The following is an 18,953-nucleotide window of genomic DNA, read 5'->3' on the forward strand; positions in this document are numbered from 1 at the left end:
GAATGTAAAGAAAACACTTCTGGTTTCCTATCTCCACAGCCTCTCCCAAGGCGGTCAGTCAGCCTCACAGATCTCCTGTCCCATTGCAGGGGTTCATGTTCCTGACCGGGGCTGTTTAGCATCCTGTGTCCCAACTGAGATTACACCATAGAGCTGCAGATCGGTGTCTGAGAGGGAAGAGAGCGTTTCCTTTCTTGGCAAAGGGATTTTTGTGAAGGAACCATTGGCCAGTTCTGTTCTTATTTAAGTCAGTGTAAAATCCAGAATAACTCCCTTGAATCCAATGGGCTTCCTCTGGTTCCTCAGTGCTGCAAATGAGAGCAGAATTGGACCCCAAATCTTTAGAATGTCCGGTTTAACTAAAAGAGACCAACAGGAGTATATCCTCTCCTTGCTTCAGTGGTTAGGCAGAGTATGTATCGGCATGCCCTTATTGGCAAGGCTGCGGTTGCTGGTATTATGTGCTTATAAAGAAGTCCTCATCCCATCTGTGTTGTATCACCCTCCAGATCCTCTTGTGACGGGTGCAGGCTAGTTGTATGTGTCTCACGTGCACTTTTGACAGACTTGTTCCTGTGGCAGCTGAGATCAGTGCCACTTTGGTAATGACTGGCATGTGCCTTGGGCTTTGGATATATCGGCGTCTACCTCTCCTCCCCATGCGCCAATGGGATAGTTCAGATTGTCTCGGGTGCTCAAATGACCATGTTCTTTATTGAAATGGGAGAAGGCTGGGGGCAGGGCATTCTGGGTGAGGGCTCCTTGACTATGGATTCCACTTCCTGCCTCTGTTCCCCAGCACCCAAAATCTGCTGAGCTTCAGATTGCACTACCAAGTTCAGTCTTTCTCCCAGGCTTGCCCTGGTGATCAGGGATAGACTGTTGGTTAGGGAAGGGGTCAGTGGATGATTTGGTGGAATTTGGAGTGTTACAACGGTCCTTTAGGATTTTCAGGAGAAGTGGCTTTAATTTGGTAATTGTACACACCCCTAGACCAAGGGATGGCCATATTTTAGAAATCAAAATAGCCCTTTCTTATAGTACCAGTTGTGTGGGGAGATGTCACTAGCACTCTGGTGACCCCACTGGCTTTATCTGCTCATGTGTTTTCCGCTAGTCATTCTATCTTCATCCCTGTGTTTTCTTTGGCTCAACCCTACAATTCCCTGTCTCCACTAGAAATTTACATTTTCTTTTAAAATTTCTTTTGGAGAAGTGGAGCCAAACCTGATGCTGACTATCTCCTTGTCTTTTTCTCCTCTGTTCTGCAGCAAACAGCAGAACTCCTCCAAATCCAAGTCCGTTTGGGAACAGAGGACCAGCCAGATCCGGATGCACAATTTCCGGGCCAGCTGTGAGGCGCTGTACAATGAGCTCGACCCGGAGGAGCGGGTGCGCTATGCTACCACCCTCCACATCCGGCCAGACATGAAGACCCATTTGGATCGGCCTCTGGTGGTAGAGCCAAGGACCGAAGGGCGGAACAATGTCGGTAAGCTAAGCCCGGTGGACGTCCAGGAGACGGAGCAGGCCAAGGCCACCTCTGCCGACAGTGCAGAAGTGCCACGGAAGCACCACCGGCATCGGGATAAGGACAAGATGGGAGAGCAGGAGAAGAGCGACGTGGCCAAGGATGAGAACGAGGAGTCTGGCACAAACAATAAGGAGGAACGTCACAGGCAGCACAGGAGCCGCAGCAAAGAGGCAGAGGGGGGCAGCAAGGAAGGAAAAAGTGACCGCAACAGAAGCCAGGAAGGGGGCAAAAGGCACCATCGTCGGGGCTCCGTGGAAGAAGGGGCTGAGAAGGAGTACCGGCGGCACCGGACCCACCGGCACTCAGCGGAGCGGCAAGCAAAGGAAGGCAACGGGACAGCCAATGGTGCCAGAAGCGAGCGGCGTTCACGTCACCGAGGAGGGTCAAGGTCAGGGAACCGGGAAGGCGATCCTGGCTTGAAAGGAGAGAATGGGGAAGAGCCCCACAGACGACACAAGATCCGGCACAGAGCTCTGTCGACGTATGAGTCGGTGGAGAAGGAGAATGGGGAGAAGGAAGGAGAGGCTGGGGAGAAAGATCTTAAGAACCATCAGCCCAGGTAAGTCAGCATTGCACACACAGACCTTGTTAGTGTGGCAGCTGTGGGGGGGTTCACTGCAGTATTCTCCAGTCATTCTCAATAGCAGTGTGGGCTGCGAACCCCCACAGGGGTAAGAGGACACAGCCACCCCACCCCACGGCAACAGGGGCTGTTCCCCCTGCAGGACAACTTTAAAATTTGGTCAGAGCTCCTCTGGTCAGTGCTGCCTTGAAGTGGTGTTGAGCTAGGATATCTCTGGCCTGGCCTGGCCTAAGCCTTTCCCCATCTCGGGCCTCTGGCAGAGGGAGGGTTGATGAAGAGTTGCACGATTGGGCTCCTGTTCCTGGCTAGCTTCCCAGCATGGCATACGTGTTCATGGTTGCACCAGCAGAATGAATTGAACCCAATTGCTTTTAACAGAGTGTTGGACTACGATTGTATCATACTGTAGTATTTACTTAGCAGAGTGTTGTTACTGTTGTTATTTATCATTTGTGTTACTGTAGCATGTAGGTGCCCTAGTCATGGAGCAGGACCCCAGGGTGCTAGGTGCTGTACAAATGCGGACAAAAAGATGGCCCCTCCCCCAAAGGCCTTGCAATCTAAGCAATTTTGTCTCCTCTTCCCAACCGATTTTCCATCTTTCCTCATGGCAAAATGTCTGGGGTGGAGCAGAAAGCTGACTGCTGAGTGTGGCCTGAAAGTCATTGTCAGACACCAGCACATTTTCCATGCCCTGTGCATTTCACGGAGCCAAGCTGTTCCTTAATAATGTGTATACATTCACGCTGTCTCTCTGATGGCCTACAGCACTGTCATGGCAGTGTTGTAAGGTGTAGTCTGGGGGCCTGTTGCGGGGTGTCTAGTTGCCTTGGGCTGCCCTTCTTTAATATTTAGGGTTGAATACATCATTCTAGAATGTCATGTGGTCTGCATGGGGCAAAATAAGCCCCAAATGGCACAGCAGCTTCGGTGCATGTAAAAAGTGTCTCGGTACTAGGGTTTTGCCCTTCTCAATGGAGATATGTTAGCTACCATCTACACAAAGTAACTGTCGCTGGACTGCCATAAGCTCACCTCCGCTCTGGGAAGAGCTAGGCTGTATTTTAAAGGCTGTAGAGCTAATTGACAGCATAGGAGGTGAATCTGTTTACGGGTGAAATTACAGGCATGCAAACGCTATGGGCCTGATTCTGCTCTCGGTTCTGTGGCACACCAATGGGCTGTCGTGCCATTGAATTCAGTGGAGTTACTCGTGACTTACGTCTGTGTCCGTGAGAAGAGAACCAGCCCATGTGTTTGCCATGTTAAGGTTTGTGTCATCAGTGCCTCCTCGCTCCTCAGACTCTACACTGCATTTGGGAGATGGGTAGACATACACCTCCTGATTGCAGTGCAGAGTTCTCTGTGCAGGTCTGGTTCTCCACTGCCTGGTGCCTTATGCAGTCTTTTACACCTGTGCAAAGTGTTCAACAACGCTGTTCTGATTTGTAATGTTTACATGCACTTTGCAGAGTTGCAAAAGGCTGCAGCTGTTGCAAGGCAGTGGAGAATTAGGCCTTAAGACTTGTAACCCATTCTGTCCCAGGGTTGCTCTATGCACAAACTGACATCAAAATAATGAAATGGCTTTTAATTCATACCTGATGGTATATTGGTACAAGTCTGTGTGTGGATGGTCTGATTTTGGAATAAAAGTGTTCTGTTTCTCCTTTGCGTAAACTGGTAACCCCTAGGGCTGCCTAAGTCATGTTGGGGTCACACAGACTCCCCAGAACAGCCCAGGATCAGCAGGGTACAAATAGAGTTGTAGGTTTTAAGGCCAGAAGGGACTAGCCAGCCAGGCCTCCTGCATAACACAAGCCGTAGAATTTCACCCAGTAATTCCTGCAGTGAAGTGCATGACTTGTGGTTGAGCTGGAACGTAGTTTTTAAAAAGACATCCAGTCTGGCCACGTTAGCCTCCCACCCTGTGGGCTATGTAGCTGTGTGCTACGCCTCCAAGAGGCTTAGTGCACAATTGCACATCGCGTACCTTCACAGAGTCGTGGAGCTTAAGGCCAGACAGGACCACCAGATCATCTAGTCCAGCGGTTCTCAAACGTACTCGATCCTGTCCCCCTTCTTTGTGTCTGTAGTCATTTGTGCACCGCTCCCCACCACACAAGTACATATACCAATAACAAACAAACCAACATGCGACTCTCCCTAAATACTGAGAACAGTAAGGCCTTGATTCGAACAGAGCCAACGATCCAATGTAATAGCAAAAGCAAACCTGCGAGTGTGGTCGATGCTGAGGATGAAAGCTGCGCACCGCGTTGCAGCAAACGGATTAACGTACAGATAGCAGGCGCTTTGTAGAACGCTAGGCAAGCGTCGCAGAAATCCACTGAAATGCACAGTGCCTCTAGAGACAAACGCACAGCGAGATCTGAGGACCCCGTATGTCTGGAGGAATCAGCTTTGCTAGTTATTCGTTGCTGTGAGTAAAACGTGCACAGTACCCTTTTTCCCCCCTAAAGCTTCTCACAAACCCCCAGAATAAATTCCGCACCCCCCAGTTTGAAAACCTCTGACCTAGTCTGACCTCCTGCATGCCACAGGCCTCTCAGAACCCCCATGCTAAATAGAGCCACCAACAGTAGACCAAAGCGCTGCAGCCCTCAGAGGGCTAAACTATCCTGTGCCAGAACAGGCTGAGAATAGGAGGGATCTTTTGTTTTCTCCTCTGTAAGATGAGTATAGTAACACTGACCTGCCACAAAGGGAGTTATGAGGTTACCTTAGCGAATGCCTGTAGAGCACTTTGACATCAGCAGGCGAGATGCTTCATTAAGGCATTGCAAATTAGTGCTCTTCAATGGTGATCGGGAGCAGTGGGGAGAAATCCCTTTTTAATAAATTGTGAAAAGGGAACATGTCCCTTGCAGGATGGAATGTTGTTCCGCTTAGCCCAGAGAACGCAGCTGGGTTTCCAGGCAGCCAGCCAGTGCACAGGAGGGTGGGCATATTCAGTGGGCCATATTCTGAGATATTTTGTGCCTGAAGTAAGGTAGGGGTGTCTCCTGGAGTTCCCCAGTGTGCATTGGGGACTGTATATAGTGGAGTGGAGCCAGCGGTCTATTTCCCGACCTTTTCTTGGGCACTGTACACCCCCAGGGGAGCAGAGAGAGGCTGACATTTTGTCTGGCCCTTATGAAAGGCTGTTGCCTCCCCTCCCACGGCACAGCTGCAGATGAGAACAGCAGAATCTGGCCCCCTGATCTCAGGTACAGTGCTACAAATACAGAGTAATCCCCATGAAGTCCTTTCTGTGAAAACTTCAGATGTACACCAGTGTAGGGATGATCAAAATCCTGCCTTGTGTGTCTGCAGTATCCAGGCCGCTTTCATGTCCCAGGGCATTTACGCTGTTGTCAGATCCTTGACAGTTTTGTGCATGTGAATTCCTGTTGTAGTTTGTAAATGAATTTTATTTGAAGCTGAATATGTCTGAGTGTCTTAGGCTAAGCACAATAGCCACTTACTACCCTGATTCCATCACACGCTGATTCCTCAGTAGATGTTCACAGGCACCTTAAAATGGGGGTTCCACTAATAAGCACTTAGGGGATTTTAAAAACACATGTGATTGATCAACTGGCCACTCACGCCTCTCTCAAGCTATTACAGCATATCACATAAACGTGCTCCAGACCTTCAGAGCTTGGTGAGCTTGTGCAGTTGAAATCTCTGCAGGGATTGATTTCTGCACAGATGCGGTAGCTAGTTTCACCGTTAACGATCTCTTTAGGCTATTCTTTCTTCCTGTTTGTGATCCATTTGGGAGTAACCCAGGAACTATCCTGAGCCAAAATGTCTCTTCCGTTGTACTACTTAACAATGTAAGGCGACACTTACGGGGAAAAGGTGGAAACTTCATAGACTGGCTAAGGCTTGAAGTCACTTCTTGCCCCAAGGGTATGTGTTTGATTGTAACCGTATCATGAGGCAAATATAGATTTTGGGTGCCCAGAGTCCCCTTGAGGCTCAATTTCTTAAAGATTTTTGAACAGTGCCTGAAATATAAGAATACACCCGAAAGCCATTTATAGCACATAACTCATCAATCTGCGTGACTCCATGAGATGCACTTCATGTATGGGCTAGAAGGTTGTAGCTTCATGTCTTGCACTAGCAACTGGGCTCCTACTTCCTGCTGCTTTCGCAGTGCTTCACTAAGGCAGGGCAGCTGTGTTAGAAGTGACACATTAAACCCCTTTCTGGTCATTATTCAGTCAACAGTTAAAGTGCTGGAAAACTTAAGTGCCCTGGATAATTTTCTCTCGTTCAAAATAGCTTCGACAGCCCAGTCAAACTCCCACTGAAGTCAATTACAAACCTCCCATAGACCTCAGTGGGGAAAAGGATGAGTCCATTATGTCCAAGCTGGTAGGTGTGCACTGCGTAATGGTGACCACATTCAGTGCATTGCTGTTCTCTAAGGGCTGCGGGAAAGTACACAAGCCATTCTATTCGGTTATGTTTCATTCTTATTAGAATTAATAGAAAACTTAATCACCATGAATCATTTAGAATATTTAATAAAGAAGTGAGGAAAGAGTACAAAACTGCCTTTATTGCGCTGCTAATCTAAATGGAAACAAATTAAGTTGGGAATCATTGGAGTAGGCATGGTTCACCTGTGAAGTCCTGGTAACAGAATGGAATTGACATGATGATCTCTATATAGTGCACCTTCCAACTGGATCCCAAAGCACTTTACAAATGTTATAGATCAGCCATACACACTTTGCTCATTGCTGAAGTGCAGCCACTTCTAAAGTGGAACTCAGCAGCTAGTTAACAGCAAAGTGCACCTTTCCACAACAGCTTAGATCTGGAAGTGAAGAGCACCAGGTTGAAACGAAACTGCAGGGAGATGGAATGGAATGTCCTCATTTGCAATCCGGCCAATGCAGAAAGCCTAATTTGCTTACTGTTGCAAGCGTGCCAGGGGGAATCCTTACCGCACATAGCGGGGACCTCAGTTTTATGTCTCGTTAACACAAACGGCACCGCCAGCCTCCCAAAGCCTCCAAACATCATTTGTACAGCAGCTAGCACATGGTCCATGGTTCTGACGAGCCGGTGCCGCGACAATACAAAGAATACATGATAACAGGAGCCTCATGCTTGGATGCTGGTTCAGTCGGGCTCAGAGGAGAGAGAGTCACTAGGGCTCTGTCTGCACTAGGAGCCAGGAGTGTGAGTCCCTGCTTGCCTACACGTACCTGCAGCAGCCCTCACGGAGCTGGTGCCAGCATAAGTAGCCGTGGGGCTGCACGACTGAGCTGTGCCGAGCACGTACCCGCTCGTTTCAGGTCGGTTTGTATTCGGCACAGCTCAGCCATGCCTCCGCTGCCGCTACCCAGGCTGCTGCAGCTATACGGCTGTTGAGACTCGTGTTAGCTCGCGTACGTGTACGTGAACAGGGCACTCGCACCCCGAGGCTGCAATGTGGATGCATGAGTTTTCCCCAGAGAGCTTCCATGTAGAGACTGAACTGGCTTAGCTGAGAAGATCTGACAGGCAAATCCTAAGGTGGCCTGGCTGCGGGGCATGGGTTTTCTCCCTGCTTGGTCTTAAAGAGGGTTATAATCTCTGCTGTTCTCTCTCAGGGAAGCTCCGTGTGAGACAGAGGCTGGGGGTAGCGTGAGTGTCGTCCCAGTACATACCCTGCCCAGCACCTACCTGCAGAAAGTGCCTGAGCAGCCAGAAGATGCTGACAATGAGAAGAACGTGACACGGATGACTCAGCCACCACTGGACAAAACCGCCACTGTGAACATCCCCGTCACCATCACTGCGCCTCCCGGGGAGACCACTGTCATACCAAGTGAGTGCCCTGGACAGCCTGTTGGTCTCAATGGAAGTTGTAGACCATGGGCCAGATTTTCAAAAACAGCTCTGTCCATTGGGTGTGGAGCTCTTTTGGAATCCCACCCCCCGGTGCCATTGCCACACTGTGTAGACGAGCCCTGACACTGGCTTGGTGTGTTGATCTTGGGCAAGTCACTTGGGGCCTGATTCTTCAGAAGAGATGAGCACCCACAACTCCAGCTGAAGTCAGTGGGTGCTCACCACTTGTGAAAATCAAGCCCTTTAAGCCCTACTGCCTCCATGTCCCCAAATGAGAGAGAGGGAGAATACCTGCCTCAGAATGGTTGTGAGCCTTTAATTCATGAAATGTTTGTGAAGCACTTTGAGGACATCAGAGCACTACAGTGTGTTGTTAGTACCATCAGACTGGTTCTCCCCTCAGAGTGACTAGGACAAGCCCCATGTAACACATCAGCCGAAACATCACTATCAAGACGATTGAAACCAAACAGCCTGTGACCCTAAAGCGATCATCACTTTTCTGTGGCGCAGCTGTCAGCCGTGCACACCGAAAGCTTTTCATTTATCCAAAGTGAGTGCTAGGGAAGGGACAGCGAGCAGAGTTTGATTTAAGCTTGTCACTCGACGTGTGCTCTAATTAGCGAGGACTGGCGTGCCATGTCTGTGCACTTTCATTATGACTCAGATGAATGCGAAATTGGTGGTTCGTTATTTGTCCTTTTTGAGCTTACATCCTGGATACGACCATTACAAGGCCCCTTTCTGAAGCAGATGAGAAGGCTGCTTCCGTTTTCACTCTAAATACAGCTTTTTCTTTGTATTGTCTGATTTGTATCTTCAGGCCCCAAGTCTCTTCCCTGCTGCATCTGTGTAAAGGGGCGTGGAACGATCTCCTAGAAAAAACCTATTGCACAGAACTTTATGTGCAGCCCTCCCCTGCTTGTGGTCACTGGCTTGCAGGGAGGGAGCAGGGGCAGAAGGAGATGTTCTGGGAACATGACTGGAGAGCTCTTCCGAGCAAGTCGTCGTAACTTAGAGTAGCCCCTGGAGCTGCTGTAAATGGTGCTGGTAGCTGGGCCTGGAATACAGGAAATATAATTAGGCTTAAAGCAGTCTGGACTGTGCCTCTTAGGCCCCTGTTTGTACTCTTCCTCTTTGCTCTCTTGACCATATGAGATGTTCAGTAATTCTACTACATTCTGATACTGACGTCTCTTTCAGTCTCAGTCTCCCCTAGTTCTTCCCTTGTGACATTGACGTATATCTGATTTGAGAATTAGTAAGGAATTTACTCAACGTATTGTGGAAAAGGATTTAGGGGATCTGTCATTTGTCCATGCTGAAATATCGATGCGGGGGGGGAGGGGGATAAAAGGTATAGCTTGGTGGGTAAACCATACAACCTCAGCTAAAACCTCAGCTAAAACGTCACAAGAGAATGTCTGTTTGGTCTTACGAACTGATTGGCCAGTGTATGCAGCAGCTATTTGGCTAAGAAAAGACCATGCAGCATAAACAGTGTCTCTAGTTCATGTTTTGGGCATCCGACTTCAGTAACAGTCCTAACACACAGAAGTTCAGGCTTTTCGCAATCCCAGAATTATCAAAGCAAAGCTACAGCTTGCGTATTTGAGCCTTCCAGATCCATCCCCGCTGCTGGTTTATATCCCATGCATCGAAAGATTCAGGAGCAGGCTATCAGTTAGGCTCATTATCTCTAGCTGATTCTCTATCCTTACCTACTGGATTATAGAGATACCTGGTTGTTTGGGATCAAATTTCAATCCCCATTTTGTCAGACCCTTTATATAAAAAAAATAACCTTAACAGTTGCCTGCATTTGGGCATTTCCCAGTCATTTCTGAAATATTGCTTGTCAGTGAAGGAGTTAAGGAATAATTTATTTGTACTGTATATTATACTACAATAAATAACCATGCTATCAACAGACAGATAGTAGATTCATTACACTTAATCAACATGTTTGAAAGCTGCTTTTCTTTATTTTCTATATATCCAGTAGTTGAAGAACATTTGTGACTGGGATGTGTTTACATTTTTGACCTGTTTGATGCCTGTTTCCTTCAATTCACTTTGTAGTGAACAACGTTGAATTTGAAAGTAAAACGGAAGAGAAGAAAGATATGGAGATTGACGACTTGACGAAAAATGGACCTAAGCCAATCCTGCCTTATAGCTCCATGTTTATCTTAAGCCCTACGAACCCGTAAGTCGTCTCCTGCCACAATGCCTTTCCTGTCTTGTGCGTGTGTGTGTGAATATGCCGAGAAAAATAATGTACCTTTACTAGATCTCTGTTTCGTCACATCCATTGGAAAACTAAGTATACAGCTTGACTGGCCTATGAACCAGATGCACCACTTGAGTTGGGCTTTCCTGGGGTAATAAATTACCAATGGAAAAGAGAAAAAAAAATCCCGGGAGAAGTCTGAGCTTCTGATGGTCAAGTTAGTGAATATTTGTTCAGTGATCCATCAGTGGAGACTGTGAGCTCGCTGTTGTGGATTGCTCCTCTGAATTTCCAGTCTGACCAAGAGCACATACCTTTGTCAGCGATCTGTTTTGGAGGATGGAATGTCAGTAGAAGAAGAGGAGTTATGAGGAGCAAAGGGCTGAGGGAAAGTGTTCTTTAGACCAGCGAATGAAACCAGGTTCCACAAACACCTTCCCCTGTCGGATGTGGTCCTCCTGCCAGCCCTGTAACCCCCACATCACCATAGAAGCTGAATTTCTGGGAAATTGCAAGTATTTCTTCATGAGCTGAGGCTGACTATAACATATAGGGTCTGTTGGGATTATAGCACTTTTGCTGTTTGTGGCATCTGTGTCTCATGGGTAGCTTTGCACTTTGTCTCTGCACATAGAGAATCGTGTCATTCCCAAGTGCTGCAGGACTAGACAGGTACAATCGTCATGAGCTGTAGGAGTTTTAGCATAATGGGCGGTGCGTCATTGCAAGCAGTAACTTGGGGCTGGGGCAGAGGTTAGGAATCTTTGCCGCCCCTGAGGATGGTTTGCACTATTTGTGATCATTTCTCTCTTGGATTAAACCCTGAGTAGATCTGTTTTTCACAGCTCTGGCCTATAACCGCATTCACCAAGATCACCTGACCATGAGTGTATGTCTAGTTGGAATACAGACTGCTGTTGAGTAGCCTATAGGAAATGAATTGAGGGCTCAGTCCACTTCCCACTGTCAGCATGGGCTTCTCTACTTTGAGAGAAACATCTGATTTCCCCTCTACATTTTCTGTGGTTTGTTCCTTCGGCCGTCATTAAGGCTTCATGGAGGGTTGTGGTGGCTGATGGAAAAGTCTGTGGAGATTTCTGTTTCTCAGAATGCTGTGAACACATTGTACTAGTTCTAACAGCAGCTTCAAACCCAACAAAACGTCCTTTGATGAGTATGATAATACGCAGTTAATGTGAGGGAAGAGTTTGATCTGATGTGCACACAGCATGGTACAAAAGAATGATGAACTTTCTGGGAACAAAGAAATGTTGGAATTATGGGGCTTGGATCCTGGCTGGCTTGATTTTAAACGTTATTCTGCCTCGAATACTTGGCCGCCTGTTCTGCTTTGCCTCAGCTGCGAGTTGACTGCCTGGAGTGAGTCTTAGGTTGTGAAACACCTGGTAACATGACTAAGCTGCAATGGCAGAAAGAATACAAAGTCCTGGGCTGAGAATGGGCTGCCTCTAGCCTGGTACAGACCTGTTAGAGTAGGACAGGTGTTCTCATCCTTTTTTCAGATAACCCCCAAAACACACCCACTTTTTCTTCTGTTACCCCATCTCGCAGAAAGCTTTGAGCCCCATATTCCAGTATCCTTTGTGCTCTATTAATCCTCCCTCCCCTCACCCCCCAAGATAAAAAACAACCACCAAAGGTATAATACATAGTTCATGGGACCATATATGGTCCAAGTAGGCATGAACATACAGGGCCATGTGGTGCCCAGCACTGTGAAGGTAAGCAAGATGAGTCGAGGCCACAAGATGCCGCCCATGAAGGAGCCAAATGCAATCCTATTGTGGAGCATGTCCGCCGATCCCTGCAAATGTTGTGGCTGGGGCTACTGGGAGGAGTAAGGATGAGATCGGCCAGACACAGGGAAAGAAAGCTTCACCCTCTGCAAGAGTAATGCAGCTGCCTGTGGAACATATGCTCCCCTGGAGACTCAGCCAGAATTCCTCCCGAGCTCTCCCGCTGCGGTGTGGTCCCTTAGTACCCCGCACAGCACATCCCAGCTGAAAAGGCCAGAATCTGGCTCTCAGTGTGTGTCAATGGGATGATTTCATCTGGTTACTGAGCCCCTTTACATTCAGAAAGTTACTTTCAATGTAAGAAGGGCTAAAAACACATTGAAATGAAATGTGTCACAGTCAAATGATCAGAAGCACCCAAGGGTCTAGGGAAGGAAGATGAGGAAAACACGGTTTTTCTGGTCTGACACAGGTGATGGTTGGGTGTAGGTTCACATCTCTGGTTCTATTTCATGAAGCAGTTCCTTTCGATTTTTGAAGGGTGGGACATTTTTCCACAGTCTTAATTTCTAGATGATGATCTTTCCAAGCTCTGTTGTGCTGCACAAAGCATTTTTGAAAAATATAATTTAAATAGATGGTTTTTAAAGTACCAACAGTTTAAAAATGCACATACAGATTGAAAGTGATTGATAACATGCCAGTCATAGTTTACAAATATTTCTGCATCTCAGTACTTGTTATGAATGACAAATAACCAAAAATAACTACTTGTTATTTCTTTGATGAATCCAAGTTCAACATGCAAGTTAAAGTTACGAATGTTGTGGGTAATTTCACTTCTTTAGCACCCTGGAACACCAGGAGAGTTCTCCTTTATTGTAAGATACATACCTAGAGCTTGGAGAACCCTGTGAAACATTTCCATGACTAGAAAAGGAGGACTTGTGGCACCTTAGAGATGAACAAATTCATGTGAGCATAAGCTTTCGTGAGCTACAGCTCACTTCGTCAGATGCATGTAGCTCACGAAAGCTTATGCTCACATGAATTTGTTCATCTCTAAGGAGCCACAAGTCCTCCTTTTCTTTTTGTGAATACAGACTAACACGGCTGCTACTCTGAAACGTTTCCATGACTGTTATTTCAGTATTTTTTCAGTATTTTTTCATAACAAGTTCACTTCCGTTGTTTTGTGCCCCTTTTACATTCACTATCCATTACTAATCTAGCAACAGGAATTACTAAAGTAAATACTTGCAAAAAGGGAATTTTAAAATCCATTATTCAAATATTTGCTAAAGGCAGATTTTGAATTGTACTTGAATTACATGCTCATGTCATAATTTAGGGCTGTTGGTTAGTTACATACATCATCCAATCTGGGAATAGAAACAACACCAAGTTTATTATTAACTAACCAACACCATGCAGATTTAAAATTTTGCATATTTGCAATTAAACATTTGCAACTGAGTGCCAATCAAGAATTATTTGCTGAAAGAATTTGTGAATAGTTTTGAATAATATAGAAATACCAGAGTTTCACAATTTTCTTGCAGATGATTCACAGTAAAAAGAGGCTAAATTTATCAAATAAATGATTGGTTATGAATTAGTTGCCCAGCTCTCAAATATTGTAGTAAAGAGCACGGTAGAGATGCCTGGAGAGAGAGAGAGAGAATAAAAACATTACATTGCAGTTATGAAACACTTTTCTCCGAGGATCTCAAAGCACATAGCAAACACTGAAGTCTGATTCTTCAGTCAAAGCAATTTCTTGCATGAGTAAGTACTACTATGGTCCTGACCCTGCATCATTCAAGTCTTTGGGAGTTTTGCCACTAAACTGAACAGGATCAAGTCAAGTCTTATGCATGCAGGGGACATTAGTGCACGGCAAGCTGGAGTGTGAACCTACAGCACAGTAGTTTGCCGTGCAGTAATGTCCTGTATGGACACTGCTACGGCTCACTGAAAGTTCCATAGTGCACTCTCACGTACTGCTGTTGGAAGTAGGAGGACGGCAAAGCGTGCTACAGAACTTTTAGTGCACTGTAGCAGTGCCCACGTGGGCCATTGCTGCACGTCAAGGTAGCGTGCTGTAGATTCATGCCCCGGGTAGCATGTTTTATTTTTTGGTTCTTTCAGAATCCGACGCCTGTTTCATTACATTGTGAACATGCGCTACTTTGAGATGGTCATCCTCATCGTCATAGCACTGAGCAGCATCGCCCTGGCTGCCGAAGACCCTGTCCAAGCTGAGTCTCCGAGGAATGATGTGAGTAGTGACCAAGGGAACCAGAATATTCTTGTTTTGCTTGTCTGGTAGGAGGTGTGGACGGCAGAACAACACAGATTTCAGTGTGTGGGGGTTCCATCCAGTGATATCAACATGTATGATCTAGTGGGTGACACTGGGCTTGGGAGTGCAAACCTGGGACCTTCGGGAAGTAAGATCTGCACCCCTGTCAGCCAAGTATAATACAAAGAGAAGATAAAAGCCACCAAATCTGGCTAGAATTGATGCTGGATAGGTATCAATTAGGGTGAGACTCACACTAGCATAATGACAGCTCTCAGATTTCATGTCTCCTTCTGAAAAGCATTGCAGACCCAGCATTGAACTTTTTGCTTGCATGGCCTTCCCAAGTAGTGGCTAGTCATTTATACCAACAATCTTGTCTGTCAATTTCCCTTCCAAGAACACTGAGGTTCTCTGGCCATTTCCTCTGTTTGAACCCCATCCACCTTTGAGAACCTGTGTCTTATCTGTTGATTGATGCCAGCTGGATGGGACTGCCTTGGAAACCTGGAAAGGCTGTGCCTTCGCCAGCCGAAGGGATCACTGCTGAGCTGTGGGAGGCATTTCCACACTCCTGAGGGTGGAAAACACTTCCAGGGTATTTTCATCATCTGTAGTATAGAAAGCTTGAGACTGAAGCCAGTCTTCAGAGTGGCTTCTTCTGAATGGTTTGGCACAACAGTAACCACTAGGACCAGCACAGGATGGATATTTTGTTTTTAAACAACTGCAGAAAAATACGTTTAGGGCCCAGTTTTCAACAGGTTTCAAACCAGACTCTGAGCTTACAAATCCAAGTGATAATGCACACACAAATGGGCATGCACCTTATATCAACACACAAACCCCACAGCTGCAGTCACAGATTGGATGGTTGGGCACCTGTTGTGTTAGCAAATAGGTACCCATTGGGGTTCTTGGAAAGTATCTACTCCATGTCTTCCATATTTGGACCAGGGTACTCAGATGCTGTGTCAGCTAGGCACTAAAATGAAGATGATAACCAAACCTCTCCACTCGTCTCATGTGACTTTTGAGAATGAAAGCTATATTAACTTACGGGCCCAGATTCAAATACTCTTACCCTTCAGTAACACCTTACTCCATGAGTAGCCCTATTATCAAGGGTATCAGAGGAATCTGGCCCTAAATTATCAACAAATACAAGCAGGGTCCAGCTGCCTGACTTGGTGCACAAACTGTGCACACGGAATGGACACAGTCATTTGCAAGTGTAAAAGTGGGCATACAAAACCAGAGACTGGGACTGAAAATTTCACCCTTAAAATCCAAAGCAGTTTACCAAGAAGATTATCTAACTTATAGGTGTGAACCGGCAGTGTTTTACTTACTGAGGCCTAAGTTCAGGATTCTGCCTTTTCCTAACCCCTAAAACAAATAAGGGAGCTGTATTCCTCAGACCATAGGAATTGCCATAATGGATCAGATAAGGGAACCACCTCGACTCATAGCCTGTTTCCAATCTGGCCAGTTCCAGAGGTTTTGGGAAGGGTTCAGGAAACTTGTTAGTCAGAGGTTGGTTTATGCCCTAAACTGGGGGATTTATATCTCTACCTTACACTCCAGAGGCATTAGCAATGCTATCATCAACTATTGCAGAGGGAAGCACATTTGTACAAAGGTATTGTCAGGGAAGAATATTAGGAAAAGATTTTCAAATATTTTGATTTAAAATGTATTCACTTTGCTATTTTAAGCCGGCTGTAAACATGTGCACACAGATGATCTCTCACAGGTGCACATGAGCTTTCGGAAAGCCATTTCTTTTTTTAAAAAAATTCTGTTTCAGTTCCATGGAGGGGACTCAAATTTGTGGTCTAAACAACCTGAAAGCATCCCATGAAATGGGTATTATGCAGTGACGCTGGGGTAAATACGCCACTGCTGGAATTGACCTTCCATACACTCTTTTTCGGCAGATCATTTCAGTGATTCTGTACTTAGTCTCCTTTAAATACAGATTTCTCTTTCTTACTTAGGCGCTGAAGTATCTGGATTATATATTTACGGGTGTCTTTACCTTCGAGATGGTGATAAAGGTAAGAATATCACCATGGCTATTTCTTCAACTTTTCAGAGTCACTGTGGTATATTTTCAGGAGTCCAGAGCAAGAGATATGAACAGGGCAGAGACGCCACTCATGCTTGTTGAAAAATATTGATAATAAGAAGTTCTACCCATTATGAACAGGGCTTGGAAACAGCTGCACACACCCGTACATCACACCAGCATCTTTCTGTAGCTACTGTCTTGTTCTCCAGAATCTCTGCTTTTGTCTTAAAAAAAAAAGTTTTTTTGCTGTTATGCTTGTGAAGAAAATCTCAAAAATGTGAATGGAGTGTGATGCAGAAATGTCAGCCTGAGTTTGCAGATACTCGGAATCCTAGTTCTGAGAAGTGTGAACAGCTCCATTCATCTCAATCAGGTGTAAACTCTGAGGCTCAGTGACGATAATTCAAAGGTCAACATTAACTATTTCATCCCACACACAGGAACAGAGAGGGAGGGGATCACAATCTACACAGTGTATTGTGAGAAATCTCTCATTTTGTTGCTGAAAACATTTGGGAGATATTGACACTGATGGGGTTCCAAACACAAATAGTTTATTACAGTTTGTTCTTCCTTGGACAGCTCTCTCTACCTATTACAGTCAGGTAGTTTGGCCCCAAGATAACTTCCAGCAGAGCTGCCTCTGTGGATGTTATTTAATTTAATTTTGTGTAGCTGGCAAAGGGCATAAGACCAGCACACTACAGTATGTACGTATTAAACAACGAGAAAATGAACAGTACAGGTGAATGTATATTTGAGAGAAGACCAAATTACAAGAAAGGATCCAAATTGCTCTATTCTCAGCATATGTGTTTATTGTACCAAACTACCATACAATGTGGCATAGGAAATGGCCAGGAAGTGGAAAGTTAAGGGGATTGACAGTCATGGAGTTCACTGGCAAAGATATGTGTAAGGAAGCTTACAAAGCATCTGCTTGTGTAACCCACTCACCTCCTGGGTGTGACGTTCTGTCCCATCTAGTGGCACCGAGACCACTTAGAGAGAGAGTTCAATGAGTTTGCTCTACAGCCTTAGCTAACAGCCAGTTGGCTTTTAGCTCATGCGGTAGATGCTCATGCACTAAGTTCCAGAGGTCCTCGGTTCAGTCCCTGCTAGTGACCAGGGTCTGTCAGCATTACAATTGCACTGCTCCTGACTCAGAAGCACCATCATCTGCTTCTGAAATACTAACTTCTCTCACTAAATTACAACAGCAAACCTTTGTTTCCCCTGTTGAAAACCTGTCAAGAACAAAAACATCGCTACTGTGTAACTTTTGATGTAAAACTACTCAAGATAGTTAAGTCCCAGGAAGACTGTGAAGAGCTACAAAAGGATCTCTCAACACTGGGTAAATGGGCAACAAAATGGCAGATAAAATTCAGTGTTGATCAATGCAAAGTAATGCACATTGGAAAACATTATCCCAACTATACATATAAAATGATGGGGTCTATATTAGCTGTTACCACGCAAGAAAGAGATCTTGGAACCATTGTGGATAGTTCTCTGAAAACATCCACTCAGTGTGCAGTGGCAGTCAAAAAAGCAAACAGAATGTTGGGAATCATTAGGAAAGGGATAGATAATAAGACAGAAAATATCATATTGCCTCTATATAAATCCATGGTACGCCCACACTTTGAATACTGCTTGTAGATGTGATTGCCACATCTCAAAAAAATATATTGGAATTGGAAAAGGTTCAGAAAAGGGCAACAAAAATGATTAAGGGCATGGAATAGCTGCCATATGAGGAGAGATTAATAAGACTGGGACTTTTCAGCTTGGAAAAAAGATGACTAAAGGGGGATATAATTGAGGTCTATAAAATCATGCTGGTGTGGAGAAAGTAAATAAGGAAGTGTTATTTACTCCTTCTCATAACACAAGAATTAGGGGTCACCAAATGAAATTAATAGGCAGCAGGTTTAAAACAAACAAAAGGAAGTAGTTTTCATACAACATGTAGTCAATCTGTGGAGCTCTTTGCCAGAGGATGTTGTGAAGGCCAAGACTATAACAGGTTTCAAAAAAGAACTAGATAAATCCACGGAGGATAGGTCTATCAATGGCTATTAGCCAGGATGGGCAGGGATGGTGTCCCTAGCCTCTGTTTGCCAGATGTTGGGAATGGGCTACAAGGAAAGGGTCACTTGATGATTATCTGTTCTGTTCATTCCCTCTGGGGCATCTGGCATTGGCCACTGTCGGAAGACAGGATACTGGGCTAAGATGGACCTCGTATGGCCGTTCTTCTATTTTAGAAGGAGGATTATGAAGGGACCTAAATCATTTGATCAAGGATATAGGGGTTCACTGCACTGTAGATAATACCTATCCCTGCTGCACGTCTGCATTTGGAGTTGATTCCTGTGTTTTTACATGTGTCATGTTAATTTGTTTTCTCTGAAGATGATTGACCTGGGGCTGCTGCTTCATCCGGGCTCCTATTTCCGTGACCTGTGGAACATCTTGGATTTTATTGTGGTCAGTGGGGCCCTGGTGGCATTTGCCTTCTCGTAAGTAACTTTTCTTTAGAATCTGAATTTCCGGGAAAGGAGAGAGGAGGGTGGACGTGACACTGAACTAGAGCCGT

The 18,953-nt window shown here is 45.6% G+C and overlaps 1 protein-coding gene across 2 annotated transcripts in view; it reads left to right on the forward strand.

The window, feature by feature from the left end:
- Positions 1-18,953, forward strand: part of CACNA1B (calcium voltage-gated channel subunit alpha1 B) — a 471,028-nt gene that overhangs the window by 355,979 nt on the left and 96,096 nt on the right. For both annotated transcript variants that reach the window (XM_084649844.1, XM_084649843.1), the window contains 6 exons: positions 1,272-2,093; positions 7,739-7,956; positions 10,062-10,188; positions 14,121-14,250; positions 16,275-16,334; positions 18,770-18,876. In XM_084649844.1, the coding sequence (XP_084505970.1) occupies positions 1,272-2,093; positions 7,739-7,956; positions 10,062-10,188; positions 14,121-14,250; positions 16,275-16,334; positions 18,770-18,876 (1,464 nt within the window). The remainder of the gene's footprint in view (positions 1-1,271; positions 2,094-7,738; positions 7,957-10,061; positions 10,189-14,120; positions 14,251-16,274; positions 16,335-18,769; positions 18,877-18,953) is intronic.

This window comes from Lepidochelys olivacea (genome assembly GCF_965140295.1).
Source record: "Lepidochelys olivacea isolate rLepOli2 genome assembly, chromosome: 16".
NCBI classification, from domain to species: Eukaryota; Metazoa; Chordata; order Testudines; family Cheloniidae; genus Lepidochelys; species Lepidochelys olivacea.